At 42.0% G+C, this 21,750-nt stretch overlaps 1 protein-coding gene across 2 annotated transcripts in view; it reads right to left on the bottom strand.

Annotated features, from left to right (window-relative positions):
* WDR81 (WD repeat domain 81) overlaps nt 1–21,750 on the bottom strand; it is a 76,642-nt gene that overhangs the window by 12,815 nt on the left and 42,077 nt on the right. For both annotated transcript variants that reach the window (XM_056558696.1, XM_056558695.1), the window contains 4 exons: nt 19,103–19,268; nt 15,830–16,495; nt 6,949–7,094; nt 5,779–5,958 (listed from right to left, as the gene is read on the bottom strand). In XM_056558696.1, coding sequence (XP_056414671.1) covers nt 5,779–5,958; nt 6,949–7,094; nt 15,830–16,495; nt 19,103–19,268 — 1,158 coding nt within the window. The remainder of the gene's footprint in view (nt 1–5,778; nt 5,959–6,948; nt 7,095–15,829; nt 16,496–19,102; nt 19,269–21,750) is intronic.

Below are 21,750 nucleotides of genomic sequence, written 5' to 3'. Positions count from 1 at the left end.
TCCTATGCAGCACAAAAACAGAGACTGCAGCATGATAAGAGAGAGGAAGTGGTTACAGAGATGCCTGCAGTGGATGAAGAGACCCAGCACCCAGGTATGAAGATTATTCACGTAGAGTGAGGACACGCCCCCTCCAAAGCACAGAATGAGAAACCAAGTGAGCAAGAGATAGAAGGTATTTGTGAGAAATATAGGTGCTAAACACATACAAATGTATATGATCAGGATTAAGTACAGAGAAACATAACTTTTTTTTTATGTAGGATTAAGATTTATTTTTAAAAAGTAGCAAAACATAATCTAACATTTTTTATCACCACCATCCTACTGACCCACAGAATACATGGCGAGAAAAAAAACAAAAAAAAACATTTGCACAAAATGGTGCAGTTGTACAACTTGATACACAAAAAAATAATGTGGCTCTGTGAATGGAAAAGTAAAACAGTTTTGGCTGGAAGAGACAAGATTCAAAAGTGAAAAAATGAAAATTGCTGCAGCGGCAAAGGGTTAAGGACTTCCACACAACTACATTGAAACTAATCTTCTAACACCTGGCTTTGATTCCACAGAAATGCTTTGCAATGCTACTTCAGCAATTTATAATGTACAGTGAATTAGTGTATACAGATAGGAGTCAGCAGGAGGCATTAGGATTGCTTCACGGTAAAATGAACGCTGCGCATAATGTTCAAAGGTGGCAGAAAACATCACAGACATTTACTGGACACTATATAAAATGTTTGCCCCTCTGTCAAACCTCCTGCAGAGATCATGTTGTAATAATAGTCATCCAGGCTTCTTACAAATCACCAGTCTCTAGTCCGTGATAAATGTCAAAATGCAATATAATCGAATGTGTATGAAAAGTCAAAGGCAGGCATACATAAGTGTACAGTATACAGCTGCATATGCCTGGGCAAAGCTACACATAAAAGTAACCATGGGGTTGAAATTATTAGGCTGGGCTCACACAGTGTAAAATGGAAACAAAAACAGCAGTAAAATAGGTATAAAAACTGCATTTTTTTTTAAATCTAATAATGTGCTTTATAAAAGTCTATTGAAAAGGGACGATTAGCGCACATATTGTTTTAAAATGCGGCAGTAATATCTATGTTGGGATTACTGCAGTTTTTTTTATAGAATATGTGCACTGACAGACACTTTGTACACTGCTGCCCAGTGTTTGGAACGCCCCCTTCCATAGACTTGCATTGAGGGGGCGGGGTGTGACATCACAAGCTCCCGTCGCCAGCTTCAGCGTTCGGGACAGTTTGTTCCAAACACTGAGCAGCAGAGTACCCCTTTAACGGAACATATTGTTAGATTTTTTAAAAAAAATTAAATTCTGCCTGTTTTTTTTACCTATTTTACTGCAGTTTTTTTGGTTGCAAATCGAGCCTTAAACGCACTTTTCCTTTAACAAATAAAAAAGTTAAAAACTTGCACAATTTTGTTCAACTAATACATCAGAGCAACTAACCCTTGAGTCCTCTCTGTGGTGCAGAGCTATTGGTCTTTTGCTTCATTTCAGGCTGGGCAGAATCAGAGCTCAGCTGTTTGCTAGCAGTACTCACACTGTTACTTTCTTTCCCTTACTTCTATGGCCAATCACAGCACAGTACATACTCTTTGCTATGGCAGGACATACTACTGGTGAAAGCACACTGGGCTAAACAGGCTACACTGTGCTGAGGGAAGATTTACACATTACACTATTATAAATGGCATGTGGGGGGTGGAGTAGGGGTTACTGATGCACTAGCTTGAGAGTTGCTATGTAAGCAGAAATAAATAAAAAAAACTGCAGAAGCGCAGGAATGAAGATATTACTGTTAGCACTGAACTGCTGCTAAGAGCTGAAGTTTGGGGAATATTGGGGCATGCCCTGGACAGCACTGTGAGTGGTCACATGTGAGAGCAGCTCTGCACAGATGCTCGAGGATCTTGCCTGGGGGCCCCATCGGCATTTAATAGGCAGCTGAGACATGTAAATAGAAATCGGCAACCTTGAGACTCAGCTATGAAAGAACAACCTGCGCATCATTTGTTTCCCTAAGAAGGTTGGGGGCACAGATCCTGGTGGTTTTATTGAGCAATGGCTCACCGACTTGTTTCCCGATGGTGTATTTTCCAAGGCGTTTGCAGTTGAACATGTGCACGGAGTGCCAATGTGCCCTGTTCCTCCTGGGGCCCCACCACGCCCGTAGCTTGCCTGGCTTCTCTTGCCCAGATTTCTCTTCTGCCCTCCAAAAGAAACACTGAAAGGAGCTGGATATTCAACATTCCATGACCTATCCTGCTTGCCTTCGCGTGGTAAATGGCAAACGCATTGGGGGAGATTTATCAAAACTTGTCCAGAGGAAAACTTGCCGAGTTGCCCATAGCAACCAATCAGATTGCGTCTTTCATTTTGAAGAGGCCTTGTTAAAAATGAAAGAAGCGATCCGATAGGTTGCTATGGGCAACTTTTCCTCTGCATAGGTTTTGATAAATCTCCCCCATTGTGCTTTGCTACTTCACAGGAGGCTAAAGCATGAGTGAGCTGGTTGCATGGACATTGCTTGATTGAGAGTGACTATTTGTGGTATTTTATTGCTTGTAATTTCTTTTCTTCTATGGCCATTCTATGTTTGCACTAACTGGCCCTTTTTCTCCGTTAGTGGCCCTGAGATTGCATGGACTTTTGGAGGGATTGCCATAAATGGTTTCTATATAGGCGTACTTTTCTTCTATCAAAAGTGTGGGCCCAAGGGGAAATCTCCTTTCCTGTGTGTATTGTCTGTTTTACTTGTTCTTGTAGTCCTATTCATTTGATGTTAGTAGGTATTGTGTTTCTCCATTTATAATCATTTGCTGCCATCTATTGGACCAAGTAATTTACTGCAGGACTACTGATTCTGTTTTAACCAGTTTTAGATCAGCCAGTCTGGATTATATCTGAGTGCAACTACCGCTCTTTCTCTACGTTATCAGGGTGGTATATGTGAGATGCTGACCCGAATTAATCATTTTTATCTAGTCCTATTGTTCTGTTTATTGTATGTTAGTAGGTATTCCATTGTTATGTGTGTTTCCCTTTGCCGATATTATCTGGACTACCATAGTATGCCATAACTACTGTGCCACTGTACTTTTGTTGGTTGTAGTAGTTATTGCAATTATCTGTGCCTCCTTAGGTACGCTACTCAGGTATCTACCCATTTATATGGGTTGTAGAAGTCATTTGCTCTCGTTCTCTCTTTTTCTATCCCTGTTTTTTCTCCTCCTTACCGGTCTTTGCTCTTCATTGTCTATGTGGGTCCCCTTGGTGATGATGGTTTAAAAGGAACCCAGGCCCCTCTCCTAGTAGAATGGTTCTCTTACTCATCCTTTTTTGTCTTTTCCCTAATCTCCCCTTACTTTCTCCTGAGCTGTCTCTTTTCTGGTCTATGTTTCCTTGTTTTGGCAAGGTGTGGCTTATGGTCCTTTTTTGTTTAATCCATTTAGGTATTGTGCTGGTTCTCCCCATACGTATGACACTATATTGGGTGTAGTGGGATTCAATTCCCACCAGTTACTCAGGGTTCCCCTGTGTTGTTTTGATATTTATATGTTTGTGCCCTGTCGTTTGTGCTGGACACCTGCCTAGGGCTGCTGTGAACGATTATTTGTAAAATAGATTCACCGGTCGATTATTGGTTTAGTTCATTGATTAATAAGAGGAAAAAATGGGGTTAGGGGAACGTGGAAGGGTTAACAGGAGGAAGTGGGGACCGCATTGTGAAGAGTTAACTGGAGAAAAAAAATAAAAGAGAGGGGGCACAGCACCTAAAGGGTTATCCTATGAGCTTTGCTGCGTGGGAGAAGGAGCAGTTCACAGACCATAGTGAATGGAATCCTCCTGCACCAGGAAAATCTTTCACTGAACGTAGGATGGAGATTGAAGATTCTGACTAAATAGATAGAGGGGCTCTCGCAATGTCAGGGTCATAGGCTTCTTGTGACCGGACGTGCCAATGAGTTGGTGTCGGCTTCTGGACTGAACTCCAGGCTGTGGTCTCTGTGCTGGAGCTAGGCCAATTTAGCTTGTAAATCTTAATGATAAAATTCTTACCAAAGTCCCTGCCAGTCACCATAATGACTTTATTTTAAGGGTCATTCATTCTGACCAATCAGGATTTTTGCTGCCTGTAGGTCACCCAAATTCAAGTCATAAATAAGGCTGAGTGGGCTATTTCATCTTTTAGATGCTGCCAAGACCTTTCCTCATGGCGGGGCTCCACAAAATTTGGCTTGGGCCCTAACTTTATTAAGTGGATTAGTATCCTTTATGCTGCCACTTGCCAAGGGTACCCTATGTCACTTCTATTATATGCCTTTCTGGTGGAGCCTCTGGCTCTGTGTATTTGGCAATATGCTAATTTTTAAGGGATGGTCAGTGGGAAAATCGCATCGGCATTTATGATCTTATATGCATCACAACCCTCAGTTGTATTGTCCCCGGCTATCTCAGTCTATGGTCTGAGTTAGCTTGTGGGCTGCAGGTGGTTAACTCCTTTAAATATCCGGGGATCATTGGTTGCCTAGGCTCAGTGATAGGCCACTTTAGCCTATCACTGGCTGAGGTGGGACATCGCTGCAGCCGGGGATTCGCAGACAGGCACTGTGACACTCTGACTACAGCCAGACCAGAAAGAAGACAGGGGGAGATACCGGGACACCGGGGGAGCAGCAACAGGAGAATCCTTTTTAGTTTGTTTTATTTGCAGACAACCTGGGCATTATAGTTAAAAAAAAAATGTTATCATGAAACTTCTTTAAGGACGCAGGGCATAAATGCACACTCTGTACCCACTCCCAAACTGTGAAGTATGCTCAGGAGCCGAGTGCCCGTCATAGCTGGTTAATCCTGGCTGCTATCAGCAGCCGGGACCCCTGGCTAATGCCAGATATCACCAATAAGGGTAATGTCTGACAATAACCTTTTAGATGCTGCAATCAAAGTGATTGCAGCATCTAAATTTATTAAATTATTGTGCTGATTAGCTCAGGAGAACTCATCGGGACAAACGCAGTGAAATCACGGTGTCCAGATTGGCTTACAGGATAAGCGGAGGTCCCCTACCTGTCTCTAGCTTGTCCAAATGTCGCTCCAACAACGGACATCACACCCCCTCCCATAGACTTGCACTGAGGGTGTGTGGCCGTGATGTCACAAGTGTCCATGACAGCGAGGTCATAAGCCTCCGTCCCGCATCGCCAGTCATCCGGCACGAAGCAACGTTCGCTCCGTGCACTGGATGTCTGGGGTGCCGCAGCCGAGATCCTTTGGATAGGGGATAAGATGTCTAGGGGCAGAGTACCCCTTTAAGGGGTTATAAACTAGAATACCTTAGAATCAGAAGCCTTCTTGATAAGCCAGAATCCAATCAGATCTAATGAGACACATGGATAAATAAAATCTGGAGATGAAGGCAACAACAGTAGATGGCACCGGTTTCATACTGAACAAGACAGCTGTCGATATGATTTTAAAGTGCCTTGATTTCCAGGAAAAGTCAGCTATGACCCTCTAAGGACTCTCAGTAGTCTAAGCTGCATACAACCCTAGGATACCTCAGAGTACCACACCTGACTTTTCCCAGAAATCAAGGCACTTATCTCCCTATGTTTTGTTTGATTTGGACCCATTTACTGTGGATTTGCTTTTCACTAATAAAGACATATGACTAGCATAATGCAGTGTTAAATATCAGGACAAGGAGCCTTTAAACAGGCTGAACACCTTTTTACCTTCATCTGCAGGATGTCCCCCTCGTGTGCAGGCCATCCTCTTAGTACTAGACCGGTCCTGGTGTCCAGCAGAATAATGAATCCAGAAGAATAACCAGCTACAACACTGCGTCCATTGGGGCTGACTGCTAGGTAGCGTATAAGCCCTGCATTGACGTGGCTAGCCAGCTTAAATTCATGCTAAGGGGGACAAATATGAATATTGAATAACAACATTCAAATTATTTACAGAAATTCCAATCATGTCTATAATAAAACTAAATACAAACTTGGTCATGTTATCAGTCTGACACTAACAAAGTTACTGTGCTTAATTTGTGCCAGAGGAGTCCTTAGTCTGCTGACTTTCACCTACTTATCATCACCTACCAGATACCCTTCTAGCAGCCGACATGCCCCTCCCCTTCCAGATCTGTATGCTGCTGCTATTTCTATGGGATCACAAATATAGTTGTTATACATCTGTTTTTCTTCTATTTTAGCCATAATTTTGCTAACATCTTCCAATCTTCTCTCTTCTGCCCCGCCCCCCTCCATATATCTCTATGGGAGAGCCGAAGATAGTCCCATGGTGATATATGGAGGGGGCGTGGTGGCCCCACCTTTGGGCGGGGGTCGTGACGTGCTGCTCCACAGGAAAGCTGGGGCTCCATACAGAAGATCGCGGGGGGCCCCAACGCTTGGAACCCCCTGCAATCTAAAATTTATTCCAAATCATGCAGATAGGGGATGAGTTTTGTTCCATGAGGCTACTTCTTTAATGTTGCAATAAGGGGGAAAAGCCCCCCCGCCAAAAAAAAAAAAAAAAAATGATAGCTGTCACGCCCCCTTCCATAGGCTTGCATTGAGGGGCGGAGCGTGACGTCACACAGGGGCGGAGGCGTGACGTCACATGCCGCCGACCCTGTGGTCACCGGTAATCAGACCCGGAGCGAACACGCTCCGGGGACAGATTACAAACGGGGTGCCGCGTGCAAGATCACGGGGGTCCCCAGCATCGGGACTCACCCGATCAGGCATCTTATCCCCTATCTTTTGGATAGGGGATAAGATGTCTAAGCACAGGAGAATCCCTTTAAAGGCTGAGAGGTATAAAAGTCCATAAAAGACAATGTTTCAAACAAACGTAATCAAACAAAGTAGGGGAGATTAAACCATATACATTAGTACCTGGAGTCCGGGCTTTCGGGGGTCAATGAAACGTAATACAGAATCAGAGCTTCCAAATGTCACACTGCAGTGAGGAGGCGGCATTGTGGCCACTGCGGTTATAGGGACTTTTGTGTCTCCGGCCTCATAAGTGCGAATGGTTTTACCTGTAGAAATAATTTAAAACCTTAACATTGTTTTCTAGTGGTAGTATTGCTATACACACGGTATCTGCATGTTTGAATGAGCAATTATAAGAGACAAGCTAAGTACTAGTTCCTTCTTAAAGGGCCTATTTACACCATATTTTTTGCACAAGTCACCAGTATATGTCAGCAAACATTGAACCCAATGTGTTCTCAGTGGGCCAATTGACAACAGACTAAACATAAATTAAAAATGTATCTCACAAACATAAAACATTTCTGCGCAGAATTCAAAAGAATGTGGTCTGTTGCACTCGTGAGCCAAGCTCGAGTCACGCATGGTGACTATGTTTGGTCCATTTCCCAAACGTATACTATTACACTATATATGGTTAAAGTCATTTTAGGGAATCTCATCAGTATCACCAGCATGAACCTATTGGTATAGGCATGTAGGCATGGATATATTTAAATTAGAAATATGTGAATTTCCCAAAATAGATTTGGGTCTAAAATTTGGTCAGATTTAATACAGTTCATATAAATTTAGTTGAAAACTGAAATGTCCCGATAACCCAAAACTCTTTCAAACCCCAAAAAGTGTGGAGGAAAATTTTTAAAACCCTGTCTATTGTGCTGTCACAGATTTTCAAAGCAGAATTGACACCTTCTAAATACTTTCAAAAATAGTAAGTAAACATCCATATAATAAAGAAAAAAAAAACACACACTGTCCAATTCCCAGAAAACCTCAATATCAAGGAGAAAATCATAGCACTTTTACAAGAGCCACCACCTTAAAATTCCACTAGATGGCAGGTATTCTGATTTTATATAACTGTTCTGGATAACTTTAACCATTGTAGTTACGAGGTTAATGAGCTGATGGTTTTAACAATCTGTAACTAAGAACTACAGAGACTTTCAGAAGTAAAACACAAAGAAATAACAGTAAATCTTTAGAAACTTAGGCTTTGCTATGTGAAATTGAAGCAATAAAATATACAATACAATAAACAATACACACAGTGTTACAGTGCGGGTGAACCGGATTAAAATGAAAATTATGTATTACTCACCCGATCCGTGGTCCAGTTGCGGAGTTACGCGCTGTATTAGGGTCTATTGCTAATATGTTAATTAGTGCGGGTGAACCGGGAGTCAAATTCCTTTTAATGTGCAAGATTCTCCTGGTTCACGATATTAGTAAACTGCACACAAAGCAATTCTTTACTGTACACCTATTATTCACTTTGCTTCATTCATGTGTGAAAGACATTCATTAAAGGGAATCTGTCAGCTGTACTCGCTGATAAGAGCTTCAGGCCCCATTGGATAGCTGTTAGGTTATAAAAGCAAAATGTACCTTTCCTGGAGCTGATGGTGGTTGCCAAACTTCTAAACTCGCCTTTTATTTCTCAGCCAAGAGGACAAGGAGGCGGAGCCAAGCTGCTCAAGTGCCACAGCCTGACATGCCTCCTTGTTTCCCCCCTCCTCCTAAGCCCATCTTGATTGGAAGCTGAACCCTGTACCTCACTCAAGATGGGGTCGACTAAGGACGCACAGCAGTCTATAGCACTTGAGCAGCTCAGCTTTGCCTCTTTGACACATGGCAGAGAAATTAAAAGAATATTTTAAATGTTTGGCAACAACCATCAGATCCAGGAAAGGTACAGTTTGTTTTTATATCCAACAGTGTCTGCAGCTCTTAGCAGCAAATACAACTGACAGATTACCTTTAATATAGTATGGTAAAGGCAGAGGGGGTATCTTCATTGTACTTAAATATTAATATATTTCAACTAACTTAAAGGGGTACTCCGGTGGAAAAAAAAAATGTCACATCGCCATCATGACAGCACCACCATGAGCTTGTCCCCTGTAGCTCTAATAGGAATAGGAAACACAGAGAGGTTAAATAGGCCCCTCCCCATCCACCCCTCAGTATTTTCTGTTCCTAGGAGCATACACGGAGAGGTGAGGTTCTTACCTCTGGTGGGCTGGTTTTCTGCTCCGGACGGGGCTGCCAGGCAGCGGGGGCCTCGGTCATGCCGGCATCTCCCTCCCCCTGTGCTGCATCGGGTCGTGCTTCCTTCGGGCTGCTGCCTCCTGGTCCCTTCCTCCTGCTGTGGCGCCTGCTGTGGGTTTATGCGGCAGGGGTTTGTTTGGCCGGTCAGGAGCTCCATGGTGAGCTCAGGAAGGACTGAAACCTCCTGTGGAGCAGGCTCCATTCCGGGCTCCATGCTGTAGGGACACGTGCGCCTGATGCTGCGGCGCACGTGTGTGACGTCGGTCACGTGCGTGCCCTGGAAGTCCCTCCTCCAAGATGGCGGCAACCACCGGAACGCCAGAAAAATGTGGAGGGGCGCCTAATTTGAACAGGGGAGTATAAATTGCTCCTCTGTTCCTTCATTCATCCCTCTGGAGTCATGTGTCTGTTGTCCCCCGCTCTGCTCATCTGGAGCGCTCGGCATCGGCTGGAATCGTGAGTAGCTGGCCCTTAGGGGGTTCACTTACATAAGAAAAAAGCAGCACAGAAAGAATCACATGGGGTTTCTTGGCTGTGGTTTCTTGGGGTTAGCACCATATTGCTTTGCTCTATGCTGCTTTTTTCCCCCTATATCCTACTTTCTTCAAGTAGTATATAGTTTGATTCTCATGGGTATCCCTTTCCCCTCTTAGGAAGACAAGGAGGACCTGAAAAATGTGGAATCTGTGCTATATTATTAATGGATAACCATCCTAAACCTCTTTGCAAAGCCTGCACTGACAAAAAAAATTCTCAAGAATCCCCATCCTTTATGGATGAGCTTCGTTCACTTATTAATGAGCAAGTACAATCTGCAATAGCTACTGCTTTGCCTTGTACTTCTGCTTCCGCTACCATTGATATGCCTGTGGCTGAGCCTTCTCCATTAAAAAAGCAAAAAATGGCTACTACTTTGGCTTTAGACTCGGATTCTAATGAAGATTTAAACTCTGGTGTTACCTTTTCTCAAGAAGAGGATGACATTCATAATACTTCTTCTAAGAAGGATGATAAAATATATTTTTCTTCTGAAGATACAGATATATTACTTAAAGCCGTAAGAAATGCCATGAATATTGTTGATACTCCAGAACCTATGTCTGTTCAAGACAGAATGTTTGCTGGACTAAAATCTCAAAAAACTAAAGTTTTTCCAGTTCATAGTATAAAATCTCTTATCACAGACAAGTGGCAGATTCCGGAGAGGCGCTTGCAAATACGTAAAGAGTTTCAAAACCCTTTCCCTTTTGACGATAATGAGGTTAATTTGTGGAGTGAACCTCAAAAAATGGATGTAGAGCTATCTAAGGTGGTTAAAAGTACTGCGCTTCCATTTGAAGATGCGGCTCATCTTAAAGACACCCTTGACTGCGAAATGGATGGTGTACTAAAAAAAATCCTGGGAAGCCTCTTCGCTTTAATTAACCCTAATATCACTGCTACTACAGTAGCCAGGTCTCTTTTCATTTGGTTAGAGTAATTAGAGAGCCATCTGATCAATAAAACTTCTAGAGAAAATATTTTTTTATCTTCCATCTCAATGTTAAAGCTTGCTACAGCCTATTTGGTGGATGCAACAACAGAATCTATTAGATTTGCGGCAAAAGCTACCGCCTTATCTAATTCTGCTAGAAGGGCCCTATGGGTTAAGAATTGGCAAGGTGATGCTACCTCTAAGGTTAAGCTTTGTGCCATTCCGTTTCAGGGTAATCTTGTGTTTGGTTCGGTTCTTGAAACAATTCTAGAACAGGCAACCGAAAAGATTTTCCTTTCCAGAAAAAAACCTTAAAACAAAATAAAATTTTTTGTCCCTTTAATAAGAACAAAGAATATAAAGCTATCCCAAAGGTGGGAAAAGCAAAGACTTTATCCTCAATCCCAATTCCGATAACAAAAAGTAATGACAATCTTGTGGGAGGAAGGCTGTCAACAGTGGTCCCTGATAACAAAAAATCCCTTCATTGTAAATTCCATATCTTAGGGATACAGAATAGAGTTTCAGCCTTCCTCCTCCAAAATTTTGTTCTACAGATCCCGGATCAGACATCTTAAACGAACGTTTTTTTTAAAAGGGATAAAGGATCTCTTGTCTCTAGGAGCTGTTATTCCGGTCCCCATCTTAGAACAGGGTCTGGGTCATTATTCCCATCTATTTTTGGTGCCCAAGCCAAACGGCACATTCAGAACTATTATAAATCTAAGAAATCTAAAAAAGTTTATTTCTTTCAAAAGGTTCAAGATGGAGACCCTGAAGACAGCTATACCTCTGATTCAAAAGGGACTCCTGGATGTGTACCATCGAGTGTGCCTACTTCCACCTACCAATTCATCCTTCTCACCAAAAATACCTCAGGTTTGCAATTCAACACAATCACTCTACCCTCCATTTCCAATCTCAGGCCCTTCCTTTTCGGAATATCCTTCGCCCCGAGGATATTTACGAAGGTGATGGTAAAGGTGATTTCTCATCTAAGACTAAAAGGAATTTTAATAATTCCTTAGCTGGACGACCTACTAATTATTGCCCAGTCAAAGGAGACTCTTCATCAGCACCTCCTTCTGACTCTGTCTTGTCTTCAAAACCTCGGCTGGATCATAAACTGGCAAAAGTCAGATTTAATTCCAGAAAAAGAGAGATACATTTCTAGGCATGATCTTAGACTCTGAAAAACAGAACACCTTTCTTCCAGAAGACAAAATTCTCTCCCTTCAGCAAAAAATTTTCTGATTCAGAGAAACTCTTGTCCTATAAGAACAGTCATGTCAGTTTTAGGATCAATGACATCCTACATACCAGCAGTACCGTGGGCCCAAAGCCATTCGAGACCTCTGCAATCCCTAATTCTTAAAATGTGGCACAGATCCCAACTGTCCTTAGATAAGAGGCTACAAATTCCTCATCAGGTAAAAGCCTCCTTAGCTTGGTGGCTGAAGAGAAAGAATCAATCTATGGGAATTTATTAGCTCCACTCTCCTGCTGTCAAAGTGACGACAGATGCAAGTCTTTGGGGTTGGGGTGCTCACGTCAAACACCTTCATCTTTAAGGCTCATAGTCCCAGAGAACCTGATGTCATTCCTCCAACTTTCGGGAATTGAAAGTAGTTTTAATGGCATTAAGCGCTTCAGAACATCTTTAAAAAAAAAAAAACATCATGTGAAGGTATATTCGGACAATGTAAGCACAGTGGCTTTTCTCAACCACCAAGGAGGGACAAGACACTTTCCTCTAAGGAATCTCTCCTAAAAGATTTTCAACTGGGCAGAGAAAAAGGTTCTTTCCCTTTCAGCTATTAATCTGAAGGGTGTAGAAAATCAGGAAACAGACTTCCTAAGTCGGAACCAAGTGGATCCTGGGGAATGGGAACTAAATTCTCAAGTCTTTCAGTCTTTAGTAAGAGTTTGGGGGAACCCAGTAATAGATCTCTATGCCAACAACAGAAATCACTAAGTCCAGAACTTTTTTTCTCTCAATCCGAGAGAGAATCCCCTTGCAGTAGATGCTCTTCAACAGGTCTGGGACTTTCCTCTTGCTAACACATTCCCTCCTTTGCCTCTTATAATGAAGGCGCTTCAAAAGTTCCAAGCTCAGAAACTTCGGGTTATCTTCATAGCCCCTTGGTGGCCCAGGAGAGGTTGGTTCACTCTCCGAAAACTCCCCTCTATAACAGATCTGATACAGCTTCCTCAGATGAAGAATCTTCTGATGCAGGGACTTCTATGTTACCAAGATCTGGAGAATCTACAACTAACAGCCTGGCTCTGGAAAGGCAGCTCCTACTAAAGAAATGTCTTTCTAGTAAGGTGGTTAGAACTTTAATAAAAAGTAAAAAAGGTGCTACCTCTTCTATATACCTAAGATAATGGAAAAAATGTATTTCATGGTGTGGTCCTTCCCCATCGGACATTCTGAATCCAGACATTCCCCAGATACTGGACTTTATTCAAAAAGGTTTCAAAAAAGGTCTATCAGTACTTTAAAAGTTCAAACGGCAGTTTTAGGGTGCTACTTTGATACCTCTCTAGCTGAACATTAAAGGATAAAAAGACTTTTTTCTGCCATTTCTAGATTAAAAACTAAAATATATAATCTGTCTAACCCATGGGATTTAAACCTAGTCCTTTCTGCCTTAACCAAACATCCCTTTGAGCCTCTGTCTGAGACCTCTGCAAAACTATTGACCTGCAAAACTGTTGTTAGTTGCCATCACCTCAGCAAGGAGGGTAGGAGAAATCCAAGCTCTATTCATTGAACAACCATATTGTATCATCCTGGATGATAGGATTATCTTCAAGTTAAATCCTGCTTTTCTATCAAAAGTAGTCACTAATTTTCACAGGTCTCAGGATATTACATTGCCCTCATTCTGTAATAACCCAAAAAATAAGAAGGAGGAAGTCTTAAACATCCTTGATGTGAGAAGATGTGTTATTCATTATTTGAAAACTACTAAATCCTGGAGAAAGGATTCTAACCTTTTTGTTCAATTCCATGGAACCAATAAGAGCAAGAAAGCTTCGAAAAATAAAATTTCTAGGTGGCTGAAGACTACTATCCAGGAGGCATATAAATCTTGGTGCTCACTCAACTAGGGAACTAGCCGTCTCCTGGGCCGAAAAAGCCTCAGCCTCCATCGAACAGATTTTCAGAGCGGCAACATGGTCATCTCTGCATACCTTCTTCAACCATTATAGGTAGAATGTGACATCTTCCCAAGATCTGTCTTTTGGCCGGAAGGTGTTGCAAGCTGTCGTCCCTCCCTAAAGCCACCTGTTTATCTGGTATGTCTCATGGTGGTGCTGTCATGATGGCAATGTGAAAAGATGGAATTATTACTTACCGATAATTCGTTTTTCATGAGTCCATCATGACAGCACCCTTTAATTCCCACCCTTCTATGTGGATAAGTATTAGAGACGTATTGTTTATGCTCTAGTTGATTTAAAACCACTGAGGGTTGGATGGGGAGGGGCCTATTTAATCTCTCTGTGTTTCCTGTTCCTATTAGAGCTACAGGGGAATATCATGGTGGTGCTGTCATGATGGATTCATGAAAAAAAATATCGGTAAGTAATAATTCCATCTTTTTCAAATCAACTGGTGCCAGGAAATTAAACAGATTTGTAAATTACTTCTATTTAAAACTCAATACTTTCAGTACTTATCAGCTGCTGTATACTACAGAGGTTCTTTTCTTTTTGAATTTCTTTTCTGTCTGACAGCAGTGCTCTCTGCTGACACCTCTGTCCATGTCAGGAACTGTCCAGAGCAGGAGAGGTTTGCTCTGGGGATTTGCTCCTACTGTGGACAGTTCCTGACATGTACAGAGGTGTCAGCAGAGAGCACTGTGGTCAGACTGAAAAGACATTCAAAAAGAAAAGAACTTCCTGTGGAGTATAAAGCAGCTAATAAGTGCTGGAAGGAATAATATTTTAAATAGAAGTAATTTACAAATCTGTTTAACTTTCTGGCACCAGTTGATAAAAAAAAAAAAATTGCTTTCCACCGGAGTACCCCTTTCAAAGGGTTATCCAGTCTTAAAAAAGAAAAATAATTGCCTCTCCTTGGGCCATCAATATTAGACAGACAGGGGTCCTATTCCCTGCACCTCAGCTGCGTAAAGGAGTCGTATACCTTGTGTGAAAATTAAAGGGGTATTCTAGGATTTTTTTTATTTCATTATGCTACAGGGGCTGTAAAGTTAGTGTAGTTCATAATATAGTGTCTGTTCCTGTGTGTGACGGTTTTCTCCCAATTCTTATGTGATTTTCACCCCAATATTTATTTTTACTGTGGTCTCAGATTTTTCCCAGGTTGCAATGTGGCCGAGACCTGACTCACTAGTCAGCTGATGACAGGGAGCCTGTCTGCTTCAATGGGTGGAGGGATCGCTTGGTGGGAGAGAGATCATTCTGCAACTAATGCAACAGCTGTAGGCACCCTGACTGAAAACCACAGGTCTTTTGAATGGATGCAGCTCATTTATGTTTCAATGGGTGGGGTGGCTGATGTGTGGGAGGGAGGAAAATGGAATTATGGGATTTGTAGGCAAAGAAGAAAACTCAAAAAGGAAATTCCAGTTCACAAAAAGCTAGCCACAGTGTTATGGTAATCTCACAACATAGCCATTTAGCCCCAAGACAAGCGCAGATCCTTCCTAAGTATGTCCAATATTTCTGGCAGGTACGTACTAAAATCCCCTTATGGTGGATAACCCCTTTAAAGCCTTTTAAATGTTGGGCTCATACAGGGTAGGTGAGTGAGGCCCTAGGAATCTGACAGCTCCAGGTGGCAGCATATTTCTTACTGTGGCATGCACTGCAGGAGAAATGTATTATTACATGGTGCCTATTGCAATGCATGGCTGCCTTTGTAATAAATGGTTACAATAAGTTATCACTAATCTTTGCAGTGGCTCCCCACTTTAGGGAACAGAGGCAGGTCCTGATTGTAGGACCCCTTTATTACATCCATGTGCCCCAATAAGACAATTCCTTTTAATCACTGTATAAAATACATATACAAACATTTATGTTTTATAGTTCTGAGTTTTCTATTCACTGACATCAAGCAAAAATTCAAAAAAGAACTGAAATGGCAGATGATATTAGCCATATTCATTATATGAAACCATATGAACCAGAACAGGCTTTTTATTTCTGCCAAATCTTTCAAAAGGCTGTAAATGTTTGAACATTGCCACAACCATAGTAAGTATTATTTTATACCTGTATATTGGTCCCATATGCAAACTCCTCCATCACAGCTGACTATCTGCTGCACAGACTCCAGCTGCCCCACATAAAACACGGTCTTCTTATGCTCGGTGTAGACCAGCCGTGGCTCAATATCTCGGGTGCCATCTCCATAGTTATACAAAGGCCATAAGCGGACAGTTTTGTCCTTGCTGCCGCTCAGAAAGAAATCTTCTCCACTTAAAGGTTTAACACATTTGATAGCACCAGTGTGACCCACAAAGCTCTGAAGCTTGATCTGGTGGAAGAAGAAGTGAGGCTCCTGTTGGCTGACGCCAATCTCATACTGCCAGTATGCCAGCCAGTTACCGCAAAGCCCATGGGCACTTTTCTGAAGGTCTTGTTTGAAGGAGTTCTCATCACTCTGGAAATTCTCCACAACAGGACTGCGGCAGGATAACCTTATTGCTGGCTGCTGGGTATCTTTAGGTACTTGAATGCGGTTGCCCACCATGACACTTCCAAAAGTACCCGACTGTGTGTCTTCCTCAGACCTATATATAGGAGCTTTCATTCTTCCACTATATTCGAATGGTTGTGTTTTGCTGTCGCTTTCCTTTGGAATTACAGCTTCTTGATAAACCATGGTCAGTCTCCATATTAAATCACTATTTGGAACCAACTGGGCAATGACATCCCCTAGAATACATAGAATAAAGTACTAATAGTGAATATTCAAAATTAATAGATTTAAATTTAGATTTATCTGACCAAAAAATGAAAAATATATTCTAATAAATAGGATAAAGTTACTACAGACCTCTGCAACCATGCAAAAGCAAAAGACTGCTGAGGAATGGCATATACAGTCTTGGTCGTAAATGTTGGCACCCCTGAATTTTTTCTAGAAAATGAAGTATTTCTCACAGAAAAGGATTGCAGTAACACGTTTTGCTATACACTTTTTTTTTTCCTTTGTGTGTATTGGAACTAAACCAAAAAGGGAGAAAAAAAGGCAAATTGGACTTAATGTCACCCAAACTCCAAAAATGGGCTGGACAAAATTATTGGCACCCTTTCAAAATTGTGGAAAAAGAAGATTGATGCGATTCTCCTTTAAACTGGGGCAAGTAACATGTGTGGGCAATATAAAAATCACACCTGAAAGAAGATAAAAAGGAGAGAAGTTCACGTAGTCTTTGTATTGTGTGTCTGTGTGTGCCACACTAAGCATGGACAACAAAAAGAGGAGATGAGAACTGCCTGAGGACTTGAGAACCAAAATTGTGGAAAAATATCAACAATCTCAAGGTTACAAGTCCATCTCCAGAGATCTAGATTTGCCTTTGTCCACAGTGCGCAACATTATCAAGAAGTTTGCAACCCATGGCACTGTAGCTAATCTACCTGGACAGAAGAGAAAAATTGATTAAAGGTGTCAATGCAGGATAGTCCGGATGGTGGATAAGCAGCCCCAAACAAGTTCTAAAGATATTCAAGCTGTCCTGCAGGCTCAGGAAGAATCAGTGGCAGCGCGAACTATCCGTCGACATTTAAATGAAATGACACGTTATGGCAGGAGACCCAGGAGGACCCCACTGCTGAAACAGAGACATGAAAAAGCAAGACTACATTTTGCCAAAATTAACTTGAGTAAGCCAAAATACTTCTGGGAAAACGTCTTGTGGACAGATGAGACCAAGATAGAGCTTTTTGGTAAAGCACATCATTCTACTGTTTATCGAAAATGGAATGAGGCCTACAAAGAAAAGAACACAGTACCTACAGTGAAATATGGTGGAGGTTCAATGATGTTTTGGGGTGTTTTGCTGCCTCTGAAACTGGGTGCCTTTAATGTTTGCAAGGCATCATGAAATCTGAGGATTTTCAACAGATTTTGGTTCGCACTGTACAGCCCAGTATCAGAAAGCTGAATTTTTATTCCGAGATCTTGGGTCTTCCAGCAGGACAATGACCCCAAACATACATCAAAAACACCCAGAAATGGATGACAACTAGAGATGAGCAAAGTTACAGTGATTCGATTTGTCACGAACTTGTCTTTAGTCTGCATAAATTAGTTCAGGTGCTCTAGTGGGCTGGAAAAGGTGGATACAGTCCTAGAAGAGAGTCTCCTAGGACTGTATCCACCTTTTCTAGCTCACCGGAGCACATAAAAGATGAACTAATTTAGGCAGGCTAAAGTCAGCAACTGCCGAGCCGAGAAGTTTGTGACGAATCGAATCACTGTGACTTTGCTCATCTCTAATGGCAACAAAGCGTTGGAGAGTTCTGAAGTGGCCAGCAATGAGTCCAGATCGAAATCTCATTGAACACCTGTGGAGGGATCTTAAAATTGCTGTTGGGAAAAGGCCTTCCAATAAGAGAGACCTGGAGCAGTTTGCAAAGGAAGAGTGGTCCAACATTCCGGTTGAGAGGTGTAAGAAGCTTATTGATGGTTATAGGAAGCGACTGATTTCAGTAATTTTTTCCAAAGGGTGTGCAACCAAATATTAAGTTAAGGGTGCCAATTTTGTCCAGCCCATTTGTTACTGCATTCCTTTTGTGTGAGAAATACTTCATTTTCTAGAAAAATTTCAGGGGTGCCAACATTTACGGCCATGACTGTAGAAAAGACGAGACCAGTTATATCTATCTTCTGTGTGAACTTTTGTGGGCAAAATGAGCAGGTAAATGTTCTGATTAGGCTGCTTTCACACTATAGAAATGTCCATTTTAAAGATCTGTTATAATGACCCGTTAATAAAACCATTTAAAACGGCCATTACAAAATGCCATTATAGTCTATGGGATTTTTACATTATCCGTTTTAACGGGAGAAAGAGTGGATGCACTATTTCTTCTGTTCTTTCTCCCGTCACAAAATAACGTCAGTTATTAATAACTGGCTATGACTGGTTAAAACTGATAATGTAAAAATCCCATAGACTATAATGGGATTTTGTAACGCCCGTATGGGATTTTGTAACGGCCGATTTTAAGGGTTTTCATAACGGAACATTGTAACGGTTCTTTAAAACGGACAAATTTATAGTGTGAAATGGGTCTTACAGGGGCATATATTCTCAGAAAATTATTGTTATTATTATTGTTTTATTTAACAATTCTTATAAAACTATTAAAATGTCAAAAAATTGTCTCTTTCAATTTGCAAATGAGCCCTGGTATCTAAGTCTTTTTGGTCCGATATTTTGGACCTATTTTCTTAGAGGGGGTATGGTTCTCTCTCTGCTCCCTTCTGTGCCTCAGTGTAGTGTATAATCCAACTCTGGGGCTGGTACTTACCTATAAGACAAGAAAATGGAATGAATGTTGCATACGCCATTTCTGCACTAAACACTTTCTCCAGTTCCTCAATCAGAGTCAGATCCACGGGTAGCGTCCTTCCATCAGAACAGATTACATTTTGTACACATGATTCAACTGTGTTCTGAGCCTCTGCTACTAGTCCCTAGTGATGGAATAGGAGAAAGATGATAACTGCCAATACATTGGCCTTGACTCTACATAATTTTGTGCTTCGTTACTCTCATGGTAGATCTGCCCACACGCTAAAGAGAATAATATGCTTATGAAACTGGAATTGCGTGTCTAACAAAAGAACTCCCAGTGAAAGGAGAATGACGAAGATGTAGCCATGATCAGGGACAACACTTCTCAGATGTATTAAAGCATCAACAAGACAGTCTCTGAACTTTACACCAGAATTCTCATATACCGAAATCACTACAGCGGTCCATGACTAATTGTCACTTGATTTTTGCAATAATAGACATTTCTTCTTAACCGCTTTTCATATCTAAAGTAAAACTGCTGAATGTTCTTGTTTTTATCCCTTTAAAGTAAAAAGCGCTTATAAGTATAAGTCTTTACCAGCAACTAGCAGTGAGAAATGGCTCCACAGAGCTCATCCAATATAAAAAAGGCCCTGCTTCTCTTTATTAGGGTAATTCAATCGGACCACCAAGGAGACAGACCATTTCTACGATGTGGGCAAATTTATAATTAGGTTGGAGGGGATTTTTTTGCAGATTTTTGGAGCAATTTTGAAACACTTTGTGCCTTTTTGAATAGTCACATGATTGTGCCAAAAACAGCCCTCAAAAAAGGCACAATTCCAACCCACCGGAAAGTACAGGGTGGGCCATTTATATGGATACACCTTAATAAAATGGGAATGGTTGGTGATATTAACTTCCTGTTTGTGGCACATTAGTATATGTGAGGGGGGAAACTTTTCAAGATGGGTGGTGACCATGGCGGCCATTTTGAAGTCGGCCATTTTGAATCCAACTTTTGTTTTTTCAATAGGAAGAGGGTCATGTGACACATCAAACTTATTGGGAATTTCTCAAGAAAACCAATGATGTGCTTGGTTTTAACGTAACTTTATTCTTTCATGAGTTATTTACAAGTTTCTGACCACTTATAAAATGTGTTCAATGTGCTGCCCATTGTGTTGGATTGTCAATGCAACCCTCTTCTCCCACTCTTCACACACTGATATCAACACCGCAGGAGAAATGCTAGCACAGGCTTCCAGTATCCATAGTTTCAGGTGCTGCAGAATGGGCAAAACAAAAATTGGAACAGGACCCTCAGTTTACGCAGAAGATTTTGTTCAAGATGGGGCAAACTTTTATGTGAATGGTGAAGTTAACAAACAAAATCACCACTATTGGTCTGACACTAACCCACATTGGATAGATCCCTCCAAGACTGTTGGAACACAAAAGTTGATGGTATGGTGTGGTATATGGGGTACAAAGATAGTGGGGCCATTCTTCATCAATAGAAACCTCAAGGCCACTGGATATGCAAAATTGCTACATGATGATGTGTTCCCCTCTTTATGCACTGAAGCTGGCACGTTCCCTGAGTTTTTCCAGCAAGATGGTGCACCACCACATTATGGGTGTCAGGTCCGAGCATTCCTAGATGAACAGTTTCCTGGAAAGTGGATTGGTCATCGTGGGCCAGTTGAATGGCCCCCAAGTTCTCCCGATCTGACCCCCTTAGACTTTTATCTTTGGGGTCATCTGAAGGCAATTGTTTATGCTGTGAAGATACGAGATGTGCAGCACCTGAAACTACAGATACTGGAAGCCTGTGCTAGCATTTCTCCTGCGGTGTTGCTATCAGTGTGTGAAGAGTGGGAGAAGAGGGTTGCATTGACAATCCAACACAATGGGCACACAATAAGTTTGATGTGTCACATGACCCTCTTCCTATTGAAAAAACAAAAGCTGGATTCAAAATGGCCGCCATGGTCACCACCCATTTTGAAAAGTTTCCCCCCCTCACATATACTAATGTGCCACAAACAGGAAGTTAATATCGCCAACCATTCCCATTTTATTAAGGTGTATCCATATAAATGGCCCACCCTGTACTTTTGTAGAGAAATAATTGCCTGTTGTTTGATTTGTGCCAAAGTTAACAATTGCAGTGTGCCAAATTTAAAGGGGTACTCCACTGGCCAGTGTTCCGGCTGCGTTCGGAACATTTAGTTCCAAACGCTGTGCGCGTGCTTTGGAAGTCGCCCACGCCCCCTCGGGATGTCAGGTCACGCCCCCTCAATGCATGTTTATGGGAGCCACGCCACCTCCCATAGACTTGCATTGAGTGCATGGTCTGACATAACGAGGGGGCGTGGCCGACTGACAAAGCGCGCGCGCACAGCGCTCGGAGCGCTGCGTGTTCGCTCCGGGGACTGATTACAAACGGGGTGCCGCGTGCATGATCCCGGGGGTCCCCAGCGGCGGGACTTCCGCGATCAGGCATCTTATCCCCTATCCTTTGGATAGGGGATAAGATGTTTAAGCACCGGAGAACCCCTTTAATGTTCCCGACTGCAGCCGGAACACCGGCCAGTGGCATACCCCTTTAACACAAGACAACCAGCTAACAAAAAAGGCATTCCACAACCAATG

Source organism: Hyla sarda, chromosome 2 (assembly GCF_029499605.1).
Source record: "Hyla sarda isolate aHylSar1 chromosome 2, aHylSar1.hap1, whole genome shotgun sequence".
NCBI lineage: Eukaryota > Metazoa > Chordata > Amphibia > Anura > Hylidae > Hyla > Hyla sarda.
Note: the sequence above shows the minus strand (reverse complement) of the source record. Positions and strands in the feature narration are given on the sequence as shown.